This window comes from Taeniopygia guttata, chromosome 7 (assembly GCF_048771995.1).
Source record: "Taeniopygia guttata chromosome 7, bTaeGut7.mat, whole genome shotgun sequence".
In the NCBI taxonomy this organism is placed as follows: Eukaryota; Metazoa; Chordata; class Aves; order Passeriformes; family Estrildidae; genus Taeniopygia; species Taeniopygia guttata.
In genome coordinates this window covers 12,744,604-12,768,106 of record NC_133032.1, presented here as the reverse complement: position 1 = coordinate 12,768,106, position 23,503 = coordinate 12,744,604, and the positions used below count along the sequence as shown (strand labels likewise).

General features: G+C 36.6%; 2 protein-coding genes across 22 annotated transcripts in view; one reads left to right on the top strand and one right to left on the bottom strand.

The window, feature by feature from the left end:
* SLC4A10 (solute carrier family 4 member 10) overlaps positions 1 to 23,503 on the bottom strand; it is a 184,200-nt gene that overhangs the window by 11,112 nt on the left and 149,585 nt on the right. For all 20 annotated transcript variants that reach the window (XM_072932145.1, XM_072932147.1, XM_030278354.4 and 17 more), the window contains 9 exons: positions 23,145 to 23,390; positions 11,368 to 11,473; positions 8,594 to 8,755; positions 8,257 to 8,370; positions 7,586 to 7,747; positions 4,607 to 4,858; positions 3,307 to 3,375; positions 865 to 1,038; positions 163 to 285 (listed from right to left, as the gene is read on the bottom strand). In XM_072932145.1, the coding sequence (XP_072788246.1) occupies positions 163 to 285; positions 865 to 1,038; positions 3,307 to 3,375; positions 4,607 to 4,858; positions 7,586 to 7,747; positions 8,257 to 8,370; positions 8,594 to 8,755; positions 11,368 to 11,473; positions 23,145 to 23,390 (1,408 nt within the window). The remainder of the gene's footprint in view (positions 1 to 162; positions 286 to 864; positions 1,039 to 3,306; positions 3,376 to 4,606; positions 4,859 to 7,585; positions 7,748 to 8,256; positions 8,371 to 8,593; positions 8,756 to 11,367; positions 11,474 to 23,144; positions 23,391 to 23,503) is intronic.
* Positions 1 to 23,503, top strand: part of DPP4 (dipeptidyl peptidase 4) — an 82,876-nt gene that overhangs the window by 53,261 nt on the left and 6,112 nt on the right. For both annotated transcript variants that reach the window (XR_012056961.1, XR_012056960.1), the window contains exon 26: positions 21,696 to 21,848. The gene's annotated coding sequence lies outside the window, so the exon portion shown is untranslated. The remainder of the gene's footprint in view (positions 1 to 21,695; positions 21,849 to 23,503) is intronic.

Here is a 23,503-nt window from a genome sequence, read left to right as displayed (position 1 = left end):
GATTTGTAACCTTAAAAGCACTTATGCAAAATATGACAATGTTACACTTACTGTTAACAAGTCTGCCTGGTACATGGAATGTGCCTTACAGAATTTTCTCTAAATGTCTGAAAGAGGAATTGATAAATGACTACACAAAAGAAACCTGAAACCATGACCCACCTCTTTCTCCGCATCTTCCAGTTTCTTTTTCTTGCTCTCAGGCATCAAATCATCTAACCAACTGAGCTCCCGCTTGGTAAAAAAGAAATCCATGAGTTTTCGAACAAATACCAAAGCTAGGACCTAAAAAGATATTAATTCAAAGAATTAGGGAATTAAGTAAAACATACAAATAGACTCGTAGAGGGATTCTTTCAAAAGTGACCAGTTTGTAGCTAGAATTTTATCCTTTAATTTGAACAAGGTAACAGCTGCTATTCCTTTGTTCAAATGAAGTATGGTTTGAAGCATTTATCACCGAGGTCAGTAAATATCTTCTATTTTCTATTAGTGAAATCATCAGAGAAATCACTTAAGCAGCAGATCATCATTATTTCTCCCAGGACACAGAACTGTTAGGCTCCTCAGTTCAATAAGCAGTCTTCCTCAATAAGTGAATGTTCTTTCTATAACAGGATTTATTAATATTCCTTAAATAAAAAATAATTTTCCCTAAGAGAATATAAATTGGGATATCCACACATAGACTCAAAACAGAGGTTAAATGTCTATTTTTTCATTACTTAATACATTATAAATTTTTCTTGAACACAGAATCAAAGCAGTATTATAATTAACTACCCAAAATTATATTTTTCGTCAATAATTATACACAAGTGAAAATAATTAGGGATTTTTAGAGGAAATAAAAAACATTCATACCATCATAGGAAAGACAATGGCAGCTCTTGAAACCTTTATAATCCAGAGAAGCACAAGACAACTCAGCTGAATTATAGTGAAGAGATGGACCTTTCTAAGAGGAACATGCCTTAGATAAATAAAATCTGGCTGGTGCTTTGCAGGCATCCAGAATAACTTTATCCTGTCAAAAAGCTGAAAGAGAAAATTTTCCAAGTTTGGATCAAAATGATGTGTAGGATCATCTATGCTGGCATTCACACACTGCCTAAGAAATCCTGACTATCCAAAGAATCTGGCTTGTTATTCTAAAGGCAAAAACTACATAATTAGAGCAGCATAGAAGAGACTCCCTCAGTAACAACCATAAGCCTTTAATCTAGTCCAGCAGTAGCAAAGGATTTGTCTTCTCACCCACTGAGCCACCAGAGTAGGAATGAGAAACATGTCACTTAAGCAAAGTTTAATTTCTTGGTCAGTCATACTTCAGTCCCTTTCCCTTTTAATACACATGTGTCTCCCTAGGTTGTATTGCAGATGTGCTGAGAGATTGAATTCTGCTGCATTACATTCTACATAGCCATACTGCAGGAAATACCATGCTCATTGGACGTTACACACATTGTTACTACACTGGATGGTAGAAAGAAGGTGGTTACTTTGAAATAACACTGCTAATTGTGAACTCTAACATTAGGCAAAGCCAGACTTCAGAGTGGTCACAAATCAATTGTGACTCCCAACTGAAAGGAAGCTGGTTGATCCTGTTGGGCATGTGTACTATCACACTGCTTTCCTAATACATCCTAGACTCCTTTTTCAACCACTGAGCTCTGCCTCCTTTAGCACATAAAAAGCAGCTCATAGAGGGACCTCTGCAGTCTTTTGTTTCCTGTGAATGAACAACTTTTCTTTTACTTCACCAGACACTTTATCCCAGGCTGTTTTCATCTCCATATTTCACTTTATTCACAAAACCAGAAATAGAAAAGGAGGGAAAAAAAAAAAAAAACCCAAAGGAATAAATGCCAGAAAGCTGACTGCCATGCAGCTAGGAAGGTATGTGAGGGGTTCCTATTTTTCAGGTCTATTTGGCTCCATACTGACCTGAGACATTTATGTCATGGCACAGTGATGATGGTGATACACCAATTCTTCCTGCATGGATGAGCCATGCTATATTCACACAGCCTTCAGCAGTGTCAAGTTTTGGAAATTTTTATTGAGCATGTGCAAACTGCATTTTTTAAAGGCTTATATTTTGGCCAGATTTGAGTATATTCCTTTTTCACAGAAACAGCAAAAAGCACATCCTCCCACAAAAGCCATCTTATCAAATCTCTATTCCTTATTCCAGCATGGGGGAGGGAGATAGGGAGGGGGATGGTATCACTTTTCCAAGTAAAATAGCCAGATTTCAGCATGCCTTAAAAACACTCCTCAATAGTATAGTGTACTTTCTCATACCTCTGTTCTGAGAAACAGCTGAACCATATTAAATTGAAATTATTTAAACCTCAGTAAAAGCCAAACTACACTTCTTAGAATATCAACCCAAAGGATAAGAGATAGGCAAAGTTAAAAAAGAAGTCTCTGAATAGAGACCACCAGTCAAAAAGGGAAAAAAAATAAAATCAAACATAAAATCCCAGTTTTGCCTATAAATGGAGGTAACTTGCAATCAAATCTAATGAAAAATCAATCAGAAAATTTATTTGCTTTTGGTATTTGAACTTTTGCACAGTATAACGTGTTCTCACTGTGTGATTGCTCTTTCTCAATTGTCTTGGAAGGTGTGTCAATGCCTCATGGGCTAAAGGATTTGACATTGTGCCACTTCATGCTGCAGTCAACCAGGAGAAAAAAACACAGTACAACCCCAACCTGAGTGCTGGAATGCCTGCTTTCTGCCAGCTACTCCTACATACAGACACTGCAGGAATGCTGCCCTTCCACTAGACTTGACCCTTCATTCCCAAGTGCTGTGGCTTACAACAGTTCCCCTCCTGGAGTGTTTATTTGCATGAGGAAGATGTTCAAAATTTCACTTACGTTAGTTTTAGGGCAAGTTAGCCCTAAAGGCAAAGTTGAAGGTAAGTGTAGCTCTGCAAAGGAACTTGAAAAGGCAGCATGCAAGCAAGTGAATGGGGAGGCAGCAGAGAGGGAAGAGCCCCTAATAGTTATTACTCAGATTTTAGGCTCAGCAAAATTCTTTTGATAACAAGAGAGAACAGAAAAATCAGCACCCAAAAAATAGGGGGGAAAAATGGAGCAAATTACCTAAAGGGAATACTCTATTTAGAGAGAATCCATTTTCCTTTTAAGTAGTCACTTTCAAAAATATAAGGTTGGTAACATTCCTTTAAGATTATACACAAAAGCTAATACAATAATATAAAAAGAACAGCAATATTTTTTATAGAAAGCATCAGCGATAACGCATTCATCATAAATCCATTTTACCTGAATTCCCTTTAGAGATGAAGCACCCATGTAAAGAAACACTCCATAAAGCACTGGCATAGGAATAAACTGCACAAACAAGCAGAGAAAGAGAAGAGCATATTAAATACTACTTAACAATTTTAAATGCTTCTAGAAAGACATTCAAAACAGTTGAAATACAAAGTGCCATATGCCTGCATTAATCAGACAAGTTGTAAATTCAGAGTCACTCAATTATAAATTAATAATGTTTCTCAGAGTATAAAGCAAAAGAAGAATCTGGCTCTGTACTTTTATTTTCCTCTCATAGCCAGTTATTACAATATACTTAATTCCCTATTAATAAAATTAACAGAACCACACAAAAAACATTAAAGCCTTAATTTATACTTAAATTCTTTACTTTAAAGACAGCTCAGAAAAATGTTCAAGAGATACAAAATACTTCCTACTGCTAAAAATAATATTTTGCACTGTAAGCATTTAAAACTGGTTGAATGATTCTATGAAATTATTTTTAAAGAGACTATTTATATGTTCAGGTTCACAGCATAAACTTGCAGGTAAATGACTATGTTGATAGAATCTGTTAGAAATACTAAATACACAAAATGCATGTTCTGTGTGTACTCAAAGTGAAGGCTTTATGATATACTTAATAAAATACTGCTGGGAAGTACAAGTTCTAAGGGTTTATTGCCCTCACTGTGACAATAGTCAAGACTAAGTTCTCGTTTTACTAAAGCCAGTGCCAAAACTCTCACTGATTTCACAGAGGCCAGATAATTCTTTAAAAAGTATTACATGTATACATGGTATTATATATGACTGTAACTAGACACCCTTTTTCAGGACACTGGTGAGCTCTCTTGAGTACGCAGGAAGCATGAGATAATTTTTCTGTTCATTTCCAAGAAACAAACCATAGAACTTCTCTTGCAACTATGAAAATATTTTTAAATTACTTGGAAACCACAAAATGTTTTTAGATTATCTAAATAAATTTTAAATTAGTATAACAAGACTGGTTCATGGTAATTTGCCATGGACCCAAAGTATTGACAAAGTGTGAATACAGCTCAATGTCAGAATTCCCTTTGACTTCAGTCAGGCCAGATTTTCATTACAAGGTTTTTATTTTAAAAATGCTAGGCACTTTATTAAGCAAAATTAGAATTCCGCTTTAAACTCTCATTGTGCAATATTATGCTAGTTAGTAATGTGCCTGGAAAGGTACATTATTCATTTAAAAAGCAGTTACAACAGTGAAATGTTCAGTGCAGTATTCTTTAACTTTCCCTTACTTGCCCCAAATTACCTTTAGAATACTTGTCAAAAAGACAGATGAGCCCATAAGGATAAAAATCATGAGCCCTGTGACTCTTTGTTCCCGGATTCCAAGAAATTTTGGCTGCTCCCCTGGAGCGGAGCACTCCGATTCCAGTTTTAAGCTGTTCACATGGGAAATAGAGAGGACAGTGGCTGCAACAAACCACGGCAATCCCATAATAGAGCACACACCAAGCATCACTGCCACCATGAGTAGGTCGAGGTGGTACCCACATCCTTTCTGTTAAGAAAAGTAAGGATGGAAAGAAGATGTAAAATGACATCTGAACTAAAGAGAACACTCCTGGCAGGCATTCCTAATGAGCAGCGAGAGACAATTGAAAATTTGAGATTTGTAGGAAAAAAAGAGCCTCCTTCTACGTGTTATCCAGGCTGGGTCAGTAAAGACCAGGCAGACGGGTTATCTAAGGGGAATTCGTACTGGTTCACACTCAGTGCTCAATGTCACTGGACTCCTTCCAGTTATGAGTTAAGTGTACCACAAATCCACTCTACAGTGGGCACCAAACTTTCCTGCTTATAAAATGGATACTGGTGAGACACTGGAAAATACATCCATTTTCTGGTTTAACTAAGTCTCTTCTGTGGCTAACAGTAAGCAGAATATCCAGCTGTGCTGCCAACTTCCCACTGCATTAATCTTAGTAGATCCTCCATCCATTCTTACGAAGAGGTGAAAAAGTATGTCTTTTTATTGGTCCCTACATAAAAATCCATAACATTTCCCAAGTCAGTTAATGTTAGAAGTGGCCATAAAACCACAGTGCTCCTTCTAAAGCTTTTTAAGATGGTAAGCACATGATATACATTTCAGTAATGTACTTTCAATCTTAGATAAGAGAAGACAGCTAGAAAATAAGATACATTAAATTAAAATATAAAATCAGGTACTGGTTTATTGGTTTCCTTATTCAAACATAGCATCATAATATCCATACGAAAAGTCAATACAAAACCCTTGGACTTGGATCCCTTCTTTAGTGGCCAAATGCTACATAAATTACCAACAGGTGGACAATGGTTTGCTTTTGCACATAAAACGCTTTAGTCAAATCTTAGATAAATTTAAAAACCTCCAATAACGACCTTCACTTGAAAAAGAAAAATACATCAATGCATCAAGCTTGGTTCTATAGATATCTGCTACCACAGCTGAACCATAGCTGAGTGGGATATTTCACTTCAATTTTAGCAAGTATCCAGGACTTCCTCACAGCTGCAAGCAGCAGCTCAAGCTATTTTCCTTTAAAAAGTCAGGTAGTTAGCCATCTCCACAAAACTTTGCAATATGGCAACAAATCCAGTGTCATAGTCTGATGAAACAGCGATGTTCATGCAAACAATGTGAATATGTTGAACCATAATTTTGCCTGAAAACCCATGCAAATGCCTTTTGACATAAAAAAAGTAACTAAACTAAACTTGGAAGGGTTTGCTACAGAGACTGCCAAAAGCTGAAATGTGCACTATCCAGAATTTGCTATGGGAAGTATAAAAAAAGAGGGGAAAATGAGTTGGAAGCAAACAAATCATTTCTTTATGAAGACAACTTTTACTTCTAAAATGGGAAGCGTCTGGGTTTATGAAAATGTAAGCCACATATCAAAATGAAAATGCCATCTTATTTGCTTACATTATTTAAAAAGGGGGAAAAGTAAAGAAAATGAAGAGAATCAACTCTAGCAACCTTCCCTCACTCCCCAAAAGTGCTTATGAGTCTTATCTCCAAGACACATCTTGACAAACTCAGAGATGTGTCAAACACAGATATTAGTTACAGGCACAATGCACTCAAAGAAAAGAGTTTAATTCTAAATCCTAACAGAGACACCTTTTTTTACCTTCTGACACATTTATGAGGAATGTATCTGCTAATGCATACAGAATCCGAGAGCATTTCCTCACATTCATACATGATCTGAGGAACCTGACATATGGGAAGAAAAGGAAGCATAGCAACAGGTGATGCTACACCAGACCCCAGCAAAACTAAAACGCAGCAAGACAAGGGGGCAGCCAGGAGGACCATCTGACTCCCAGATGCCAGTGCTGAAAAAACACATTCCAAAGCTTGGCAGCAAATTCCTGCATCTGTCAAGTTAACCACATGCAATGCTATGGATTGACATGAAGAGCCAGGCTGACAAAGAGGGCAAAAAAAGAACATATCAAATGTCACAATCATCCAAGAGGAGGCAATGCAAAGTGAAGGTTGCAAATGCATTTGCTAAAGCAACTTGGGATTGGATTGCTGCTTATTAAAAGTATGTCAAAAAAAAGCCTAAGCTTGCTGCATATACATGTACAGAAACCTGCTGCTAGATTTTGCCCAACAGTTTTTCAGAGGGGTGATGTCCCTTTTTCTCTCTCCATCTGTAGGCAACTAAAGTGTTAGAGAACAGAGCAGGAAGTTGTCCTATGTTGTTTTAAGAACCCATTGTGCCTCTAAGGCTCAGTTTTATTCTTCTCCCTTCTTTAACATAGGAAGGGCATTAAATAAAAGGATGGGTAGAACCACAGAGAGCAGGATGAAGAGAGGGAAAAAATCTTATATTACAAAATAACCCCTGAATAGTTTTTAAAAATCCAATCCAGTAGAACAACACTGCCAATACCTGAAGAGACAATTAATATTGTGGTATTTAAGGAGATTATCAACTTGAAGGCATTTTTTTAAGTGAATGAATCCTACTTCTACTAAAGCACAGGAGGCAGCACTTTCTTAACTCAGGATCTGTATCCCAAATAACATTCATAAAGTCTTCTGTAAGGCAGTGGATCACTGACACAGGGCACAGGTACCACACAGACCAACAAATTAAAAAGCATAAAAATTTAAAGGGGTTCTATATAATATATAACAAACTAGCATACTAAAGTAGTTGGATACACATTACATAATCTGAAGCAGAAAACAACAATGAAAGTATAAATTTTGACCACATACCTTTAGTTTGTGTTCTTTTCTATTGATAATGACAGCTGTGATCTGCTGGTCCATAAAGATAAGGATAGTACAAAGCAGGGCTGGAATTATAGCAGCTATCACTGTCCACCAAGGATTAGGCCCCAAAGGAGTAATAAACCAGCCACGATCATCTCTGGTGGGCTATAAAAACAGTAATGCATGGCCAGTCAGAACTGTAAGGATTATTGACATTTCAATTTCACAAGAATACATACAAAACATTATTAGCATATGACTTCCTTTAAAACCAACCTATACAGAGCACTTCCTCTATATATAGACTTCCTCTGATGCCAAATCAAGAAATTACATATAATAAAATCATCTGCATTATTACAGACTTGGTTGTACTTGATACAGTAAACCTAAAATTTGGAAGAAGCCCCATAACATTACAGTAGTCTGGGATTTGGGTGATTTGAGCCCTGTTAATTTCTGCAGAGATAACATTAGGAAGCATGAAAGGGCCTGAGGGGAGAGGTTCACTTACATGATACATAAATCAGAGAGGTTGCATAATACCTTGTGAACACAAAAATTTTAAAACACTATCACTACTCCCTAAGGATGATGAAAATAAACAATTATAAACCCATCATAGTAGATTACTTTGCAAAATAATAAAGCAGTGCAATTTATCAACAACTTACCTTAAAAGCATTTGGAACCTGAAGTTTTGGTGATGGAATTCCAATGGCATAGTCAATTAAAACCATGGACAAAATAGTGAGAAAGACAGCAAAATCGCTGACAACAGAGCGTACCTACAATTATTGAGAGAAATTACAATTTTACCTAAAACATTCATTTTCCTTCACGGTTTTAGTACAGCTTACAGCTAAAACCATGCTTATTCTGATAGAAGTTTCTAACAGAGGAAAGATGCCCTGTCTATTTCCCCAGCAGTTAACTGAATTTGTAATGCAGATGGAATTCGTGCTTAGACATGACCAATGACAACTTTTGAATTGAAATAGGGGCACACACCTTTGTTGGGAAGTATCGGCTGGTTTTGAACTGTTTCAGAGTGGATGAGAGCGTTACTGTAGAGAAGAACAAGATGACAGACCAGAAGAGGACATCTGGAACGTAGGGGCCATGATGACCACAGGCTCGCCCAACAAACTCACCGTGAAACTTTTTACATTCCTATCAGGGACAGAAAAAATAGTATTGTTCTAAAAATTTTCCATGCTTAGACTAACATTTTCTTTCCAATTTCTTTCCTAAACTGTATTACTAGAAATAGTAAAACAATTTCTAGATATTTATTCTGTTAAAACTTAAAACTCACTATGTGTGTATATAGTCTGCATGGAAAATTCCCAAAGGAATCTCTTTTTTAGCCATATTAAATGATGACATCGCTAAGACATACCATAAATAAAGTCGTTAACAAAAACAGGGTATTTTCAAACTCAGCAAATATACTGATTTATTTTCTGTGTACAAATACAGATTTACACTTACTAACACTCCCCAAGTGTGGAAAGCAAAGTTCAAAAGGCACAAAGTCTGCTCCTGTTGCGTTTTCAAGAACTGCTTTTTTGTTTTCTCTTCACAGCAATTGGAAAAGAGCTATTCAGGACATGAGGCATTGGCCTAAAAGGAGCCACATACATTTAATACCGCACGGGGGCAGCACATCCTGCAAATTGTCTCTCTCTTACAAAAAGATATGATAAAATGCACGAAAACCCTAAATCTTTACCATACATTATATTTAATATAATTTATTATCAATATGCAGATGCAGTAGAAAGTATTTTCAGTATTTCTCCATTACTATCCTTAGTTGTCTAAAATCATGAAGAGTAACTCCAGAAATGTGAGCTACCAGCTCTGGACTCACAATCCTTTCCTTCTTCCCAATCCCTCCACACTTACTAAGAAAAATGTAATGCAGCATCCAGAATCAGGGATTTCAGGCAGAAATATCCTGCCAGATCAGAATCTTTTTGTATTAAATCAAGTGTGTCATTGGCTCATCACACTCGCTGCACAATTATCCTGTTATGGGAAACTTCGGCTTAGAAAAGAGATTGCCTTGGAAAAAAACACAATTGCTATTTGATGACTGTGAGACAAAGGAGTGCAAGGTTTTTTATACTGCTATAGCAGTAAACTTGGGATGAAGTTCATCATATGCCTCTTGAAGAGGATTTTGTCACCATCAAAATCCTCTTCACACTTGTCCAAAATCCTCTTCATACTTGGTCCAATGTCCTTTGCTCACACTTGGTTTGTCTTGATAGTAAAAAATAATCACTGGGTTTTAAGAGAGAATGAGAATCCAGATCTTCAGAGACTTGAAACATTTCAACTAGACACAAGAAATATATGAAGATATGAGCAGTAAAAGAGACATAATGGGGTGAGTCTTGACCAAATATTTACAGACAGCAATGTCTCATCTCTTCCTGTAGTTCTCTAGAACAGAAGTTTCTTGATGATGCTTGCAAGAAACAAAGACATAAAAGTATGAAAAAAAAAAATCAGTTATTTCTTTGACAACTCTAGGGACTCATGGGAAAAGTTGGTCAGTTATAATGCTACCTATGTAAACTCAAGTTTTGGTAATAAGCTTTCACAGAAGTTTTTAAGGGTTTTATATAATACAGCCAGTCTTTTACATTTATAGTTAAAACAAAATCTGTTATTTTAAATCTCCTCAGCTGCAAATGTACTCTGAAAAACACTGTCAGAGATCTGAGAAAGTGAGAGGAGGAGTCTGCTCCTGCACAGATGCTCTTAGAGTGTGCTGCAATTTTGAGAATATTCATTCTGGACTGCTGGAATCCCTCAGGCCAGCAGTTCCCAACTTTCTTTCTGCTGTTGCCACACCAACAGAGTTGAGGAGCAGTCCCTGCTCAGAGGAAGGCATAGAAGCAAGACAGAGCAGCCATGGAAGACAGCTCTTACTTAACATGAGCTCTTCTGCATTCCTGCCTTTGAAAAAAAAAAAAATATAGTATCTTCTGGAGACAGTCCACTGGATTGGCTTTTAAATGTTCAATTTGATTATGCCTACAATTTGGGTAATTCAGTTATCTCTTCAGTCTGGTGTCTTTCGCACTCAATTCTCTTTGACTGTGTACTGAAATTATCCATTTACGAGAAAAAGCGGTGGCCCAATCTCAAGACAACATTTTAATGAAGTTGTAAATGTCACTTTGAAGGCAAACTTGAATTATATGAATCCTTTAAACATAGAAAAGTGTACTGTTAAGAAACTTGTTACATATTCATGCAAGCCCCACTAAACTGTAGCTTTATCCCCTTCCTCCCCTGGGAAAAGAAATTACAGAACTTGTGTGAGAAAAAAGTGGTCACTGAAGAGAAAATGTTACAAAATTTCTCCCCATCCTCTTTTTTATAGCCTGAACTATTGCAAGAGTATTTTAGGGAAAATAAATGCTTCTGATTCTTTCTACACAAGGGAACTTTGGTTTAGCCATCTGGCAGAATTTAGGACAAATTCATTGTCATTTGACATGTTTGACTTAATCTCAGCCAAGCTCTTGTGCTAATGTGTCAAGAAGGTTCCAAAGCAGGGCATAAAATGCACACACTTGCTGCAAAAAGCTTTCAAAAAGAGATAATGCACAAAGTTCATGTTAATTTTTGGTAAGGATCTTTTATTATTTATTTGAACAAATATGAGCAGGAAAAAGTGTATTTTTTAACATATTTGTTGCAGTAAGATGGACAAAATTATTTATGCCTATGCCTTTATTTATTAAGCTCCAAAATTTACTTACTGACACAGTTAGGTTCCCCCATGGCACATCAGATGCAGATATATTGTAGTCCTGCCAGTACTGTAAGGTTTTATTGCTAGGATGTTCTGGTTCCACACAATTGCATCTGAAAATAAATAAATTTTTTTCCTTAATAATAAAAGATATATCAGACGAAAATCCCAATTATCAGATTTAATGATACATTGTAATTATGCTCTACATTGACAGATAATTTTAGTTAAATGAGTTCAGTAAATGCATGCTTTGAAGCAGTTTGTAGTTCAGTAGCTAGTGCTATTACTGGAGTATCATTTGCTGTGAGGTGCATATGCATATATAGTACGTAACGTGACATATTCAAACCAATGATCACATTCAGTTTTACCACCTGTTTTCTCCCTCAGCTATTGATACTTCTGAGCACAGTTTGTAACACTGAGAATATGCTGGTGCTGTTCCACCCTCTTACACGTAACACTTCTCTCCATGGACATTAGATGCTATGTACAGTTCCAGGCTGATCCATTTCTCAAATAACAAACTCCCTGTATCCTCTTTCTTTCCTAGATGCAGAAGTGCCTTTGCGTGCAAAATTGCCTAACTACCCAGTCAGCTGTCAGGGCTCTGAATGTCAGGATCACCAGCACCAAAGGCTCTCTGAACTCTGCGTCCCTTGTTTTTCCTTTTCCCACAGCTGCTGTAAAAGCACACTTTTCATTTCAAATTTTGTATTTTAACACACAAAATGTGACGAGGCAGTGTAGGAGGACAATAAGTAATTTAAAAATAAGTAATTCAAAATCAAAATTAAGTCTTTAAAGCCTCTGAAGCAACTGTGGGAGGCTTTTTCTTTGACAAAGCCTTCAAAACATCCAGGATACTCCGTAGGATCCAAGATGTCAAGTGCACTTTGCAATTCTCTTTAAATTAATCTTACTTTAATAATCTATAGCACCATCTAGTCTGCTAATATTTTAACATGCTTATGATGAATTTAAATAAATTGTGTACTCTCTGATAAAGTTTTCAGGAGTAGCTGGGGACAGGATAACATCTGACTATCGCGTGCAAAGCCACTGAGCATAAATTGCATTACAGCTGTAGCAGAATATCAGTTTATTCACTTACCTATGCCATCTATTTTCTATGTGACTGTTTATCTTTCCACAAAATTATAATACTAATCTAGATTTGTATGATTTTCTATGTATGAAATTCTACCATGTACACCATGAGGACACAACACTGGCATTCTATTTCAATTACAATACTATACATGTGACAACAGCTGCATTTAATACATAGAGAGGAAAAGATGCAGGTTGTCTTTGTGCAATTCCTTGCTTATTTTAAATGCAGCTCTTTCCAAAAGAAAGATAAAACCCTCACAGCCCATGAACAAAAACAAAAAATAAAATAAAGCAACTGCATTCAGAGAAGTAGAGGGCCTGAGCCAAAAGTCCTTGACTGGATCTTTCAAACATATTTAATATGCTTTGGATCAGGCCCTAAGTGCAGAATGAATGTGTGTTCAATGCATAGTTCCAACTACTACAAAATGGGGTAAACGAAGCACATGACTACCAGTGAGCTACAGCAGCAGAATAAAGCCAGCGAACAGTAGGGCTGCATCACGTATTGCAAGGGAGTATTGGATGTTCATGCAGCAATGCAGAGGTGGCTGTGTCAGGTTACTGCTGTTTTCTGGGAGCACAGGAGCTCCCTGGCCCTGGTGTCCATCGCCGATCGCAGGCTGGCCGGGCCGTGGCCCGCCGGGGTTTGATTACAGCAGGCCAGGGCGGCATGGGCTGCTCACTCAGTCACTTCCTCACTAGAAGGGGACACTGTGCCTGTCGCCAGCACTACATGGTACAGCTACACTTGCTGCAAACTGCAAAATTACATTTAAAGGTTAGAGTAGCCAAAATTTCTGTTTCCTCCGAAACGTGACACTTGAAGCTATAGTTTAATACACCTCAGGTAAATCACCTTCAGATGAGACCACCTTTTTATTTCCATAGCAACATCACTTTCCTCCTGCACAGCATTCCAGTCTGGTCTTTACCAAGTTTCACAGGCATTTAGCAATGGCAGACTGATCATCAGCAAATAAGTGACTTGTGCAAACTACACCCACGAAGACCAAAATCGCCCAGCACAGTGCTTCTGTCACTGAATGAGGGCAGAGCTAGGCCCTAACTGCAGAGATCAGATCCTGTTTCTACTCAGAAGACCATTCAAGCAATGATCTCAGTGTTTTGATATATACAACATTGCATTACTTTCAATACTGCATGTGTTTTGGCAACACTGACATTCTGATGTGAGATTATACCACGGTATTACTGTCTTCTAGCATCCCATTAATTGCTTAACATTATAGAACTGTGAGATAGCAAAACACTCCCCGTCCATCCCAGAAAATACAAATGAAGGTACCATTCAGTGCCAAAACATAAAAACATTATCTACCAAAATGTGTTGTTTCATAACAGATTTAATTGCTTCAATGATAACTATTTCCCAAAGTAACTGACCTTCAAGGAAAATCACACATTAATGAAATAATGCTTCCTACTTTAATCTTTTCAGTACTTTAGTCCCTTTCATTGCCATTTTTACTTTGAGTAGTTTTGCCAGAAAAAGCAAAATACGCTGAATAGTTAACACTAACACATCCTTCTATTTTCCTGATAAAATATTACTCAAAATGCTGGAATAAGCAAAAAATTATTTCCTCTTGGGGGTTCAAATGCTCTTACATTCTGGTAAAGTTGTTTCAAGCGCTGAGCACTTGCCCACAACAAGGGGTCTGTGTGGAGTTTATGCTATTACCAAATGAGTAATAGACTATACAAAGACCTGTCCTTTCTAAGCAACATATTCATCTTTAAACACAGTACCAACTTAGCAATGTACTCTTGTGTCTTTGAGTGATGAGTCAGCAATCATCTTCCTGATACTAAAAGATTCAGAAGGATTCTTTCGATTCTCTTTCATCGTGGCTAGAATAAAGACAGGGAAGAATCTGGCACTGGTTGTGGTAGCAAATGCATAGGTGTCACTATGCGGGGGGGAATCTTTGCTGCCAATCTCAACACATCCATTTCATCACATTGATGCCAGAAATAAATAATTTTTCATCTTTATACTTTTGGATATGGCAAGATATTCTGATCTCCTGGTAGCAATTGATGTTTAAGCATAGGTGGCTGTACACTCCATGGTATCTGTAACCTCCATGATGAGTTGGCACATATGAGAGGATCTTTGTTGACTTATACCTGTGCAAAGCAGCTGGAGGCTGAGAGATCTAAAATGACACTAGATACCCAGTCACAGGTCCCTACCTGCATTTAATATGTCCATATTTTGCATCTAGGCAGATATCTGTGGGGTTTGGTTTTTTTTTTAGGGTATTTAAAAATCTAATACAACCTAATAAAAAGTGGATTATACTTCTGAGGTAGATAAATAAACCATTTCAGACAAGATAGTACTCAGACAACTCAGAACTTTTGTAAGATTAGAGCTGACAAAAAGAGAATGCAACAAAGAATAACCTGAACTTGCTAGCTAGAAACAATAACCAGAGCAAGGAGTCTTTATTGCCTATACACCTTGCAAAGTGCTCAAGAAATCTCTGGCAAATGGGAATGGAGAATAATGGTATATTAGAAATAAAAAAAATTAGGACTATCACAGATGGGTATCCGCTGTAGCCTGCATCTCTCCCTTTTATAGGAGGATCAAAATTTCAGCTAAATCTTCAGCACCAATTCAGCTATAACAGTATAGGCAGTTTAAGGTCACGCCCCACTTCCCTTCTTTGTCTCCCCTAGCTCCCCACAATTTCTTAGCCGTTTTAGGCTTTGGTTTGTAAGTCTCAATTTTTTTTCATTAATTAGAGGCAGCCATCCTAACTTCACTGCATGCAACATCTACAACTTGTCCTGTTTTCAGAGAGCAAAGCTAGGGTCTGACAGCAGCTTCATGAAATCTCAGAAAACTAGTAGTGATCTTTGTTCCACAAAAGGAACAGTTATCACTATCCTTAATAGCACCAAAAAGACTGTCTGTATGATCCCTCTTTCTCTGGACTATGGGAAAGGGAATATTAGCTAGCAAACTAAAAACCTGTCACTTTTTATGTCAAGTAGTGGAATATTTTCCCCCTCCTTTTTAGATTAGCAATAAAACATAAATACCATGGCTGTTCAACAACTAATCAGGTAAAAGGTTCTGTACTAAAAGCATTTTCATCCTGACTGTAATTTTCTGTTAACTGCAAAACAAGAAAATTATTACCTACGTTTATTTATTCAATTCAAATTAAGCTCAGTCTAGTCCTTCCAATCCTTACAATATCCACCTCTTACCCCTGATTCTTCAGCTTGCTTCTTCACAATTTTCTTCACTTTACTCTGTGATGCATGCTCTGCTCCCCACACAGACTTTAATGTAGCATGGTGGCAGTCCAGCTTCAAAAGAGAGCCTCAGACAGTGTTTTTGTGAGTAAATAAACCACACTTAAATGGTGCAGCTCCCTTTGAAAGCCCCATGGCCATTCATCCCTCGGCAGTTGCCATTTTTCAGTAGCAGGTTTTCAAGACTAGGAGGCACTTAGTATTGATGATTTTATAAAAGTCAACAGGCACTGGTTTGGATCTCTTATTTTTCCAGCATTTACATATGGTAAGCTCAACTTATTTATACTAGATAAGGATATGAGCTATAAAAGATGCAACTGCAGCTTCTTCCTGATTAGTCAATATACCATTTCCCCTTCCTAGAAGCGAAAAATGCCTTTCTGGCTCACTTAAGATACCCTGAGAATGAGATTTGCTCAATATGAATATTTATAATACTTCAGAAACTGCAGGCAAGTATGACAAATAAGTTGCAAAATGTGCTTGTTTAAACAATATGTCTCACTGAATATCAGAGCACATATTTGGTAGTATGAGTAGGAAGGTTTTCCCCTAGCACAGAGGACGCTCTGAGCGTGCTGTGCACTGATCACATAACAGAGACAGAGGAAGATGAAGTATGAAATGGAAGACAACATCACTAGGTTTGTTTTTAAAGTAAGGTATATGTGTAGGTATTCTTTACGTTGCCTTTACAAGGCTGAAGTATATTAATAGCACTATGCTATGCATGTTTAGGCTTTCTCCAAATAACACCATTTTCATAGGAATTATGGGCATTCACAGAATCCTTCTGTTTGTCTAACAACTTCTATGGGAAGAGGATAACAACAGTATCATAAAATGATATCTTCTCTGATTTCTCATACCTACAATACCTGCATACAATAGCCTGGCATTTTATTTACCATATATTCCTTCTTGTGCCAACCTTCATAACAACTAAATCAAAGCTTAGTGGAGAAAAGACTGGAAACAAAATAATTAATAGTGATGGAAAATGAACTTGTCAGTTAAGTTCTATTCTCAGTATCATGAAACTCTTTCACAGCACAGCTGTCATAGCAAGACAAGGTTTTTTTCTTCATTTATTTATGAGATCTGCCATCCTGAATTATGACCACTGTTATGTGGCCCATCTCTGACAGTCACGAACATCAGTAGGCATCCAAATATATTCTCTCAGGTTACAAGTCTGTATAGTTTAGTTGCTTAAGTTCAGGAGGAAAATAGAAAAGCCCTAAACAATGCACTCGGCAGTACAATAGTTTCACGGAGAGAGAAACAAATATAAATCTGAGAAAGGGAACTGATGTTAGCCTGAAGAAATCTCAAAGAATCATGTTCTTTTGGATAGCACATCAGGAAATATTTTTTTTTCAAGGGGAAAGTCTAGAAAACAGATTTATAATCATATTGTAGCTTTATTAACCTCAAAGGTTGGGTTTTATTAGCTATCCAGTGCAGTATGCAGTCCGTGCATTTGCAGCAGCACTATGGTATGTAAATGCCATAGACAGAAGCTCCTGTGCAGAAAAGCAGTGCAACTATAGGGGATATTGACAATTCATCCAAAAGCTTTCACTGTGAAATATTTCTAGGATGTCACTTCACCCTGCTTCCAAAGTTAAGAGCGCATACACTTGAGGAGAAGAGGTTCAGTATAATGCTGGTACCGACATAATTACTGCAATACATTGCAGTGCTATACGGTCAGCTTGAGTTTCAACTATGCAGGTGCAGTGCATCAATACACATAAAAGTACTGTAAAAAAAACACCCACAGATTTTATGTAAGCCTTCCTAGATTTTGAAGGCATTGTGTAGACCAGCTCTCAACTACAAACTGAATGCTGTGGGGATTGCTTAACTAGGAGATCTATTTCCAAAGTGGAGAGGATGAGTAGTAGGAAAGAACAAAACAAGGTGGGCACTCTCTGGGTTCAAATGAAGGAGAAAGAGACAAACAATCAGCTGAGTTGGGCAGGCACAGAGAAGTCCTGGAAAAAATAGAATAAAGAAAAAGAAAGCCTGGATTCCAAAGTTTGTCAAGAAGCAAAAGGGAACCAGCAGTTAAATTCAGTGATGGCACTTGCATGGTTCTGGGAAGAAGAGGGATATTCTTAAGGAAGCACACACAGTATATGGCACAGTTACTTAACTGTAGGAAAAAAACTATAAAGAAGGGAAACAGAAAATCTATATTCATATCTAACCTTAAAGAAATAATTACAGGAACTGAAATTCAATTACATGCCTGGGACCATAATGAGCAATACTGTGCTCATCTCATCACTGGCTTTTCTCATTTCACCTGCAGCTTAAGGGATACGGGGTATAAACAAACCTAATTTGCATCCAATAATGATATATTTGGATTAATTTATATTGATAATGGAAGATTTAAAACTTGCTTGTGCAAACAGCAGTATGCACAAAACTAATCTTCACAATGCCTTCTAGAAGCAATAGTTTCTATAGCCTGGAATGATGCTGAGATTGACATGATCTTGGCTCCCTAATTACATCAGAGTGGGATTTTCTACTCCTAATGCTTAAGTGCATGTCAATACCAAGACAGATTGCAATATGCATATTACTATGCCAAGAAATCACTTTAAAATTATTCAATGTAATCTGTTAATAATTGAGTAACTTCTGGTAAAGAATTATTAAAATAACATGAATTCATCACTTTGAAAAAATAATTAATAAAAACCAAAAAGGTATATAAAATTTCTTTATATAGCAAACAGATAGATAAAAATCTAAGCAACCTCACCCTGAGAAATAACTGAACTTCTGTATTCTAAGATAACTATCTTAAAATTCTTTTATTTTAAAGAATACTGGATTGCTTTCTAAATCACATTCCTTTCATCCACAATATTTATTCTGTTTTCCTTTTAAAAAAGGGAGGCTTATCTGCTCCAATATGGGGCTCTCTTTTCCTAGCAAAAATAACATTTCAATATACACTTAAAAACTGATGTGCATCAGTGTTCCAGACAGGTTTCACTAACTGGAGATATATTTGCTACCAGGGTAGGAAAAAAACAGGAGGAGAGAGTGCAGAAATAAGAGTTGCTATGCCAACCTACAAATGCTAATGGCATGACAAATATAAAAAGGTCACAAAAGAAAAGGGAAAGAAAACTCTGATCAAGAAATATGTGTATTTAATTTAATAAACAACGTAGCTACTCTATTCAAGTTCCTTCAAAACAATACAGCTTAAAAATAAGAAAATACAGCACAGTACTACACTGAAAATCAGGTTATCTTTGTCCTTCATTTGATTTATCACTTAAATGCCTTATTCTTTATCATCCATATCAAAAATATGATGTTTTAGGCAAAAGTTATATATAAATGCTGAATGGATTTGCCTGTAATTAGATCACTTATTTAAATACAGAGTAAAAAATAAAATTTAAAAATTAGTAAAAAGTGCATCATGTCTACTTTTACATTAATTAGACCATGCAAAAAGATATATTTGTCATTTTGAGGTAGAATTCAGTAACAAGCTCAAAACCTATCTTCTACTTAAAATGGTAAAAAGCTAAATGCAATTATTAGGAAATCTTTTAGTAGGACTTTCAGTCGATTTTCAAATATTTGGGTGTGCTTGACTGAAAACTAAAAAAAAAAATATCCCAACTGTTCTGAATGTTCTTCCCCTTGTCTTCTAAGGTGTATTATGGCAAATATTAGTAATGACTCCTATACTCTCAAATATAAGAGAGGCATGCAGTGCAGTCTTTTACATCAAGTTCCTGCAACAGAGACTGTTTGTAACAGAATTCAAGGCCACCAAAATACAGAATGGGTTTTCTTTCTTACTTGAAATATGGTTTCAATCTGGTTGAATCACCAACCATTTAAAATTACTGTTTTCTTTGTCTTTCTAGTACTCCAAAGAGAGCAATAACAGAATGCCAATGACTTTTCTGGGTCAAACTCATGTCTTCACCAGGGCAAAGGAACAATACTGGCATGTGGACAGACTACCTGTGGACATCAGAGCATCCTCAGAAAACCCATGGGAGAAAAGCAGACAGCTGGGCCACAAGCATACATTAAAAATTTCAAATATATTCAGTGTTCTGACCAATTTATCATCAACTTTTTGAGTGGGCAACAGAGAACACAGAAATTTTACAATGTAACCCAAGTTTTCTAGCATAAAATTACAGATCCAAGATAAAGTTTTACATAAGCTTTGGTTAAGCATTCAAAGATAAATGAGTTGCTCAACTTTTTGAAGATCACCCACGGCTAATTAAAGACCTGCCAAGGCTTTACTAACAATTAAAAACTTGTCTTTAAAATCCCCAAAGAGGAAAATGCAAACAGCTGTTTTAATTAGCAAAACAGCAGATACTAATTAGCTTCTGTAACAGAGTATGCTGGTCCTTTAAGGACAGGACCAGTTTCAGCCCAAGTTTGTTACCCATTTAAGCTACAAGTAGAAGGATTGGAATCAGATGCTGCAGGAAAAGCTAATTCCTTGCAAAATCAGTATTTCCCAACGTCAAGTACACAAAAGAGAGATTTTTATTTTGAGTAAACTTTCATGTTTTTCCATCTTTTAGTTTCTTATCTTTCCAGAACTGAGTTGTGTACAGATATCTGAGCAGAAACTGAGAGTACTTGAAATGTCTTGTGATGATCCCATGGGGATGAAAATTGTGACATCTCACCTTCTGGGCAAAAGGCCACTGGATCTGGACAGCGTAACACTAATATGTGCACATTTGCACAGCAAGCCCATGGAGTTCAGGCTGCATCAAGTCTGCTGTGAAATCTGATTTGGGCACCTGATGTAGAGTTGTTGCAACTGACCACATCTTTCAATTCTCCCAATCTTTGGGACTGGTTCTGAACAACTAAGAAATCTCAGATGAAAGAGAAAGGAATAGAGAGAACAGGAGAGGCTGGAATTAGCCTTTTGCTATGTTCAGATCCTTGGATAGCAGGAGATATGCTCTTACAAGATAATCAACATCCACTGATTGTCAGTACACTGCCATTTCTAGAAATCTGTTTAAAAGCTAAAAAAAAATAAGTCCCATCCCATAAGACCTCTATGTCTACAGCTAGGCATTTTGCTATTAGTGGGGTCAGTTGCTGCAGGCATGATTGATAATAAACAGGAACATGCTGCAAATAGAAGATATAATGTATAAGTGCCAAATGTGAGATTTAATACAAGAGTTTAAAAATCAATCTATTTTTACTATCTACACAGAGTGAAAGAGTAACTGAAAATATAGGTATGAAATAATAAACTCAAATAACTACAAAAATAGTATATCAAATAAGTTTGATAACAGTGGTATTAAATAATTCTGATATATGTGTTTGAAAACACCAGGCAGTGGTGAAGTCTTTCTTCCAAACATCTGGAAGACACTTATCTTTCAGGAGTTGTGTTTGAAAAATCTAAAACTGTTGTGCTGGTATTACAACACTGTAGGCCAGTACAGGTCAATAGGTGTAACTGGAGCATGACAAAGGCTTCTCTTTTACCACTCTGTGTGTACTGCACATTTTACATTCATTGCTCAGCTACCAAGAGCAGGCAGCATTAAAACACCACCCTTCAAAAACCAGTCTGGGATTCTGGTTACTGAATGGTGCTCTAACGAAAACAAACAACATTTATTGATTAACACAAGGATTCTATTATATTGACAAAATATAGACATAACTATGACTGTACCCCCACAAGCAGGACTGTTAAACTCATTTCTCTCAAATCTCTAGCAATATTATGGGATTCAGCTAACCACTAATACAGTTACCCAGGAACTCATGTTTCTATTTCTGCTCACGCTTTCCATGACATATTTCAATAACTCTGCTGCACCTGGTAAATGTTTGCTAAATATTTTTTTTGTCTTTGTATAGCATTTCAACATCTGATTTTCAAAACAAGAGGAGGACATCATGTTTTCTTTCCCTTTGAGACAACTACTTTGCAGTGGTAAAGGAAAAGAAAAAAAATCTGCAAAGACTCTGCTATATGAAGATCTTCAGAGTAAAATACCTACTTCATAGAAGGTGAGTAAAGTTATGTAAGAGGATATAACCTCAACTGCATGCATGGTCTTGATGTCTGTTGCTTTCTCTTCAAATTAATGTTCCTTTGTCTACTGACTAAACTATTAGAGAGGAATAATAACATTTTCAGCATGACGAGAGTATGTCACGGCAGAACTATAGTTTCTCTAACTTGTTCCATGTATTAAGGTATAAAATCCTCAGATTCGGGATTTGCTAACTATTTTTCTAGTGATAATATACACAAAGCTCAAATGTTTTCTCTGTTGCTGTGTTCTGTTTTTCCCAGCTTAAAATGCAAATGAGACATTTGGTTGAGACACTCCTGTTTTTCCAGTGAACAGAAGATGTGGCACTGTTCAAGCACAGTTGCTTTAGGGCCCCACCCAGCTCATGCAGAGGGTTCAAATGGGTTCAGTGAAATGATAAAGACATTTCTGGAGAGGGATTTTCATTGAAAATGCTTTTTAATTAAATTTTATTTACTGATGTGACCAAGCTTAACTGGCCTCAGGGCAGACTAGGATCTTGTCCTTTACTAGAACATTTTCATTCTCATATCACAGAAACAGGTCTATAAGGGTTTACTTCTCAATGAAACAATATTGATAAAAGCAATTAACTTTTTTTATTCCCCAAGTAGATTTGTACCTGTTTAAACTTCACAATAAAGTAAAGCTGTTTAAATGGAGCTAGATTAAAAATCTTAGTATTAAGAACAAATTGATTATGAGCTACTGAGGTGCACGTAACAATTTCAAATCTACTTCAGCTCTTGTAAATTAAGCTCAGACCTAAATACCAGAAAGGTGAAAATAAAGGAGGTACATCAACTTACAACCTTTTAGAAAGGTGAATATTTCAATTTGGGAAAAACACAAAACAAAACAAGATAAATAAGACATACAAACATTACCTGAATATCCTGTTGCCATTTAAAGATTATAAATCATAAGTACAAGGTTACAGGAAGAGACCATGAATTAAGTCTCATTAAATAAAAATTAATAGAGACTTAAAACCAAGGTCCCTTTAAGTCCTATTTTTAATTCTAGGATTTCCAGGTTAATTATGCTGAAGCTTTTCCCAACTTCAAATATATTGGAGGAAATATATTTTTTATTTATCTTAAGTAAGTGTGTCCTTCTTGTACAGATCTCCCCAGTAATTACTACTTCCATAAGACAGCATAATGACTGAGCAGCTTCCACCAAACTTTTCTTGCTGTGCTCCCTGCAGAGAAAACAACCTATGGAAAAAATACTCTGAAAGTTTAACAGAAGAAATCTTACTTACGAGTACTTTGTCAGCAGCTCCAGATTATTATGCATGTTGATTGGATACGTCTCACTGAGATGAAACAGCTTCTCTAAGGCCTCATAAATGAAAATGATGCAGATAAGAGAAGCAAAGGCTTCTTCAGTAAACCGGGTAATGTAGCAGACTAGGGAGCTTGCATCAGTTGCAACAAGAATGATGCACAGGATTGCAGTCCACAGCCCAATGCTGGCTCTCAGAGAAAGGTATGACAGCCCATACTCTCTAAAAAGAAGGGGAAAAAAAAAAAAACAACTCACTTAACCTTTTGTCCAGACACAGTAAATGGAGACAAGGCAGTTCCAAAATTTCCTTTTTGCGGACGGTCTGAATCACGA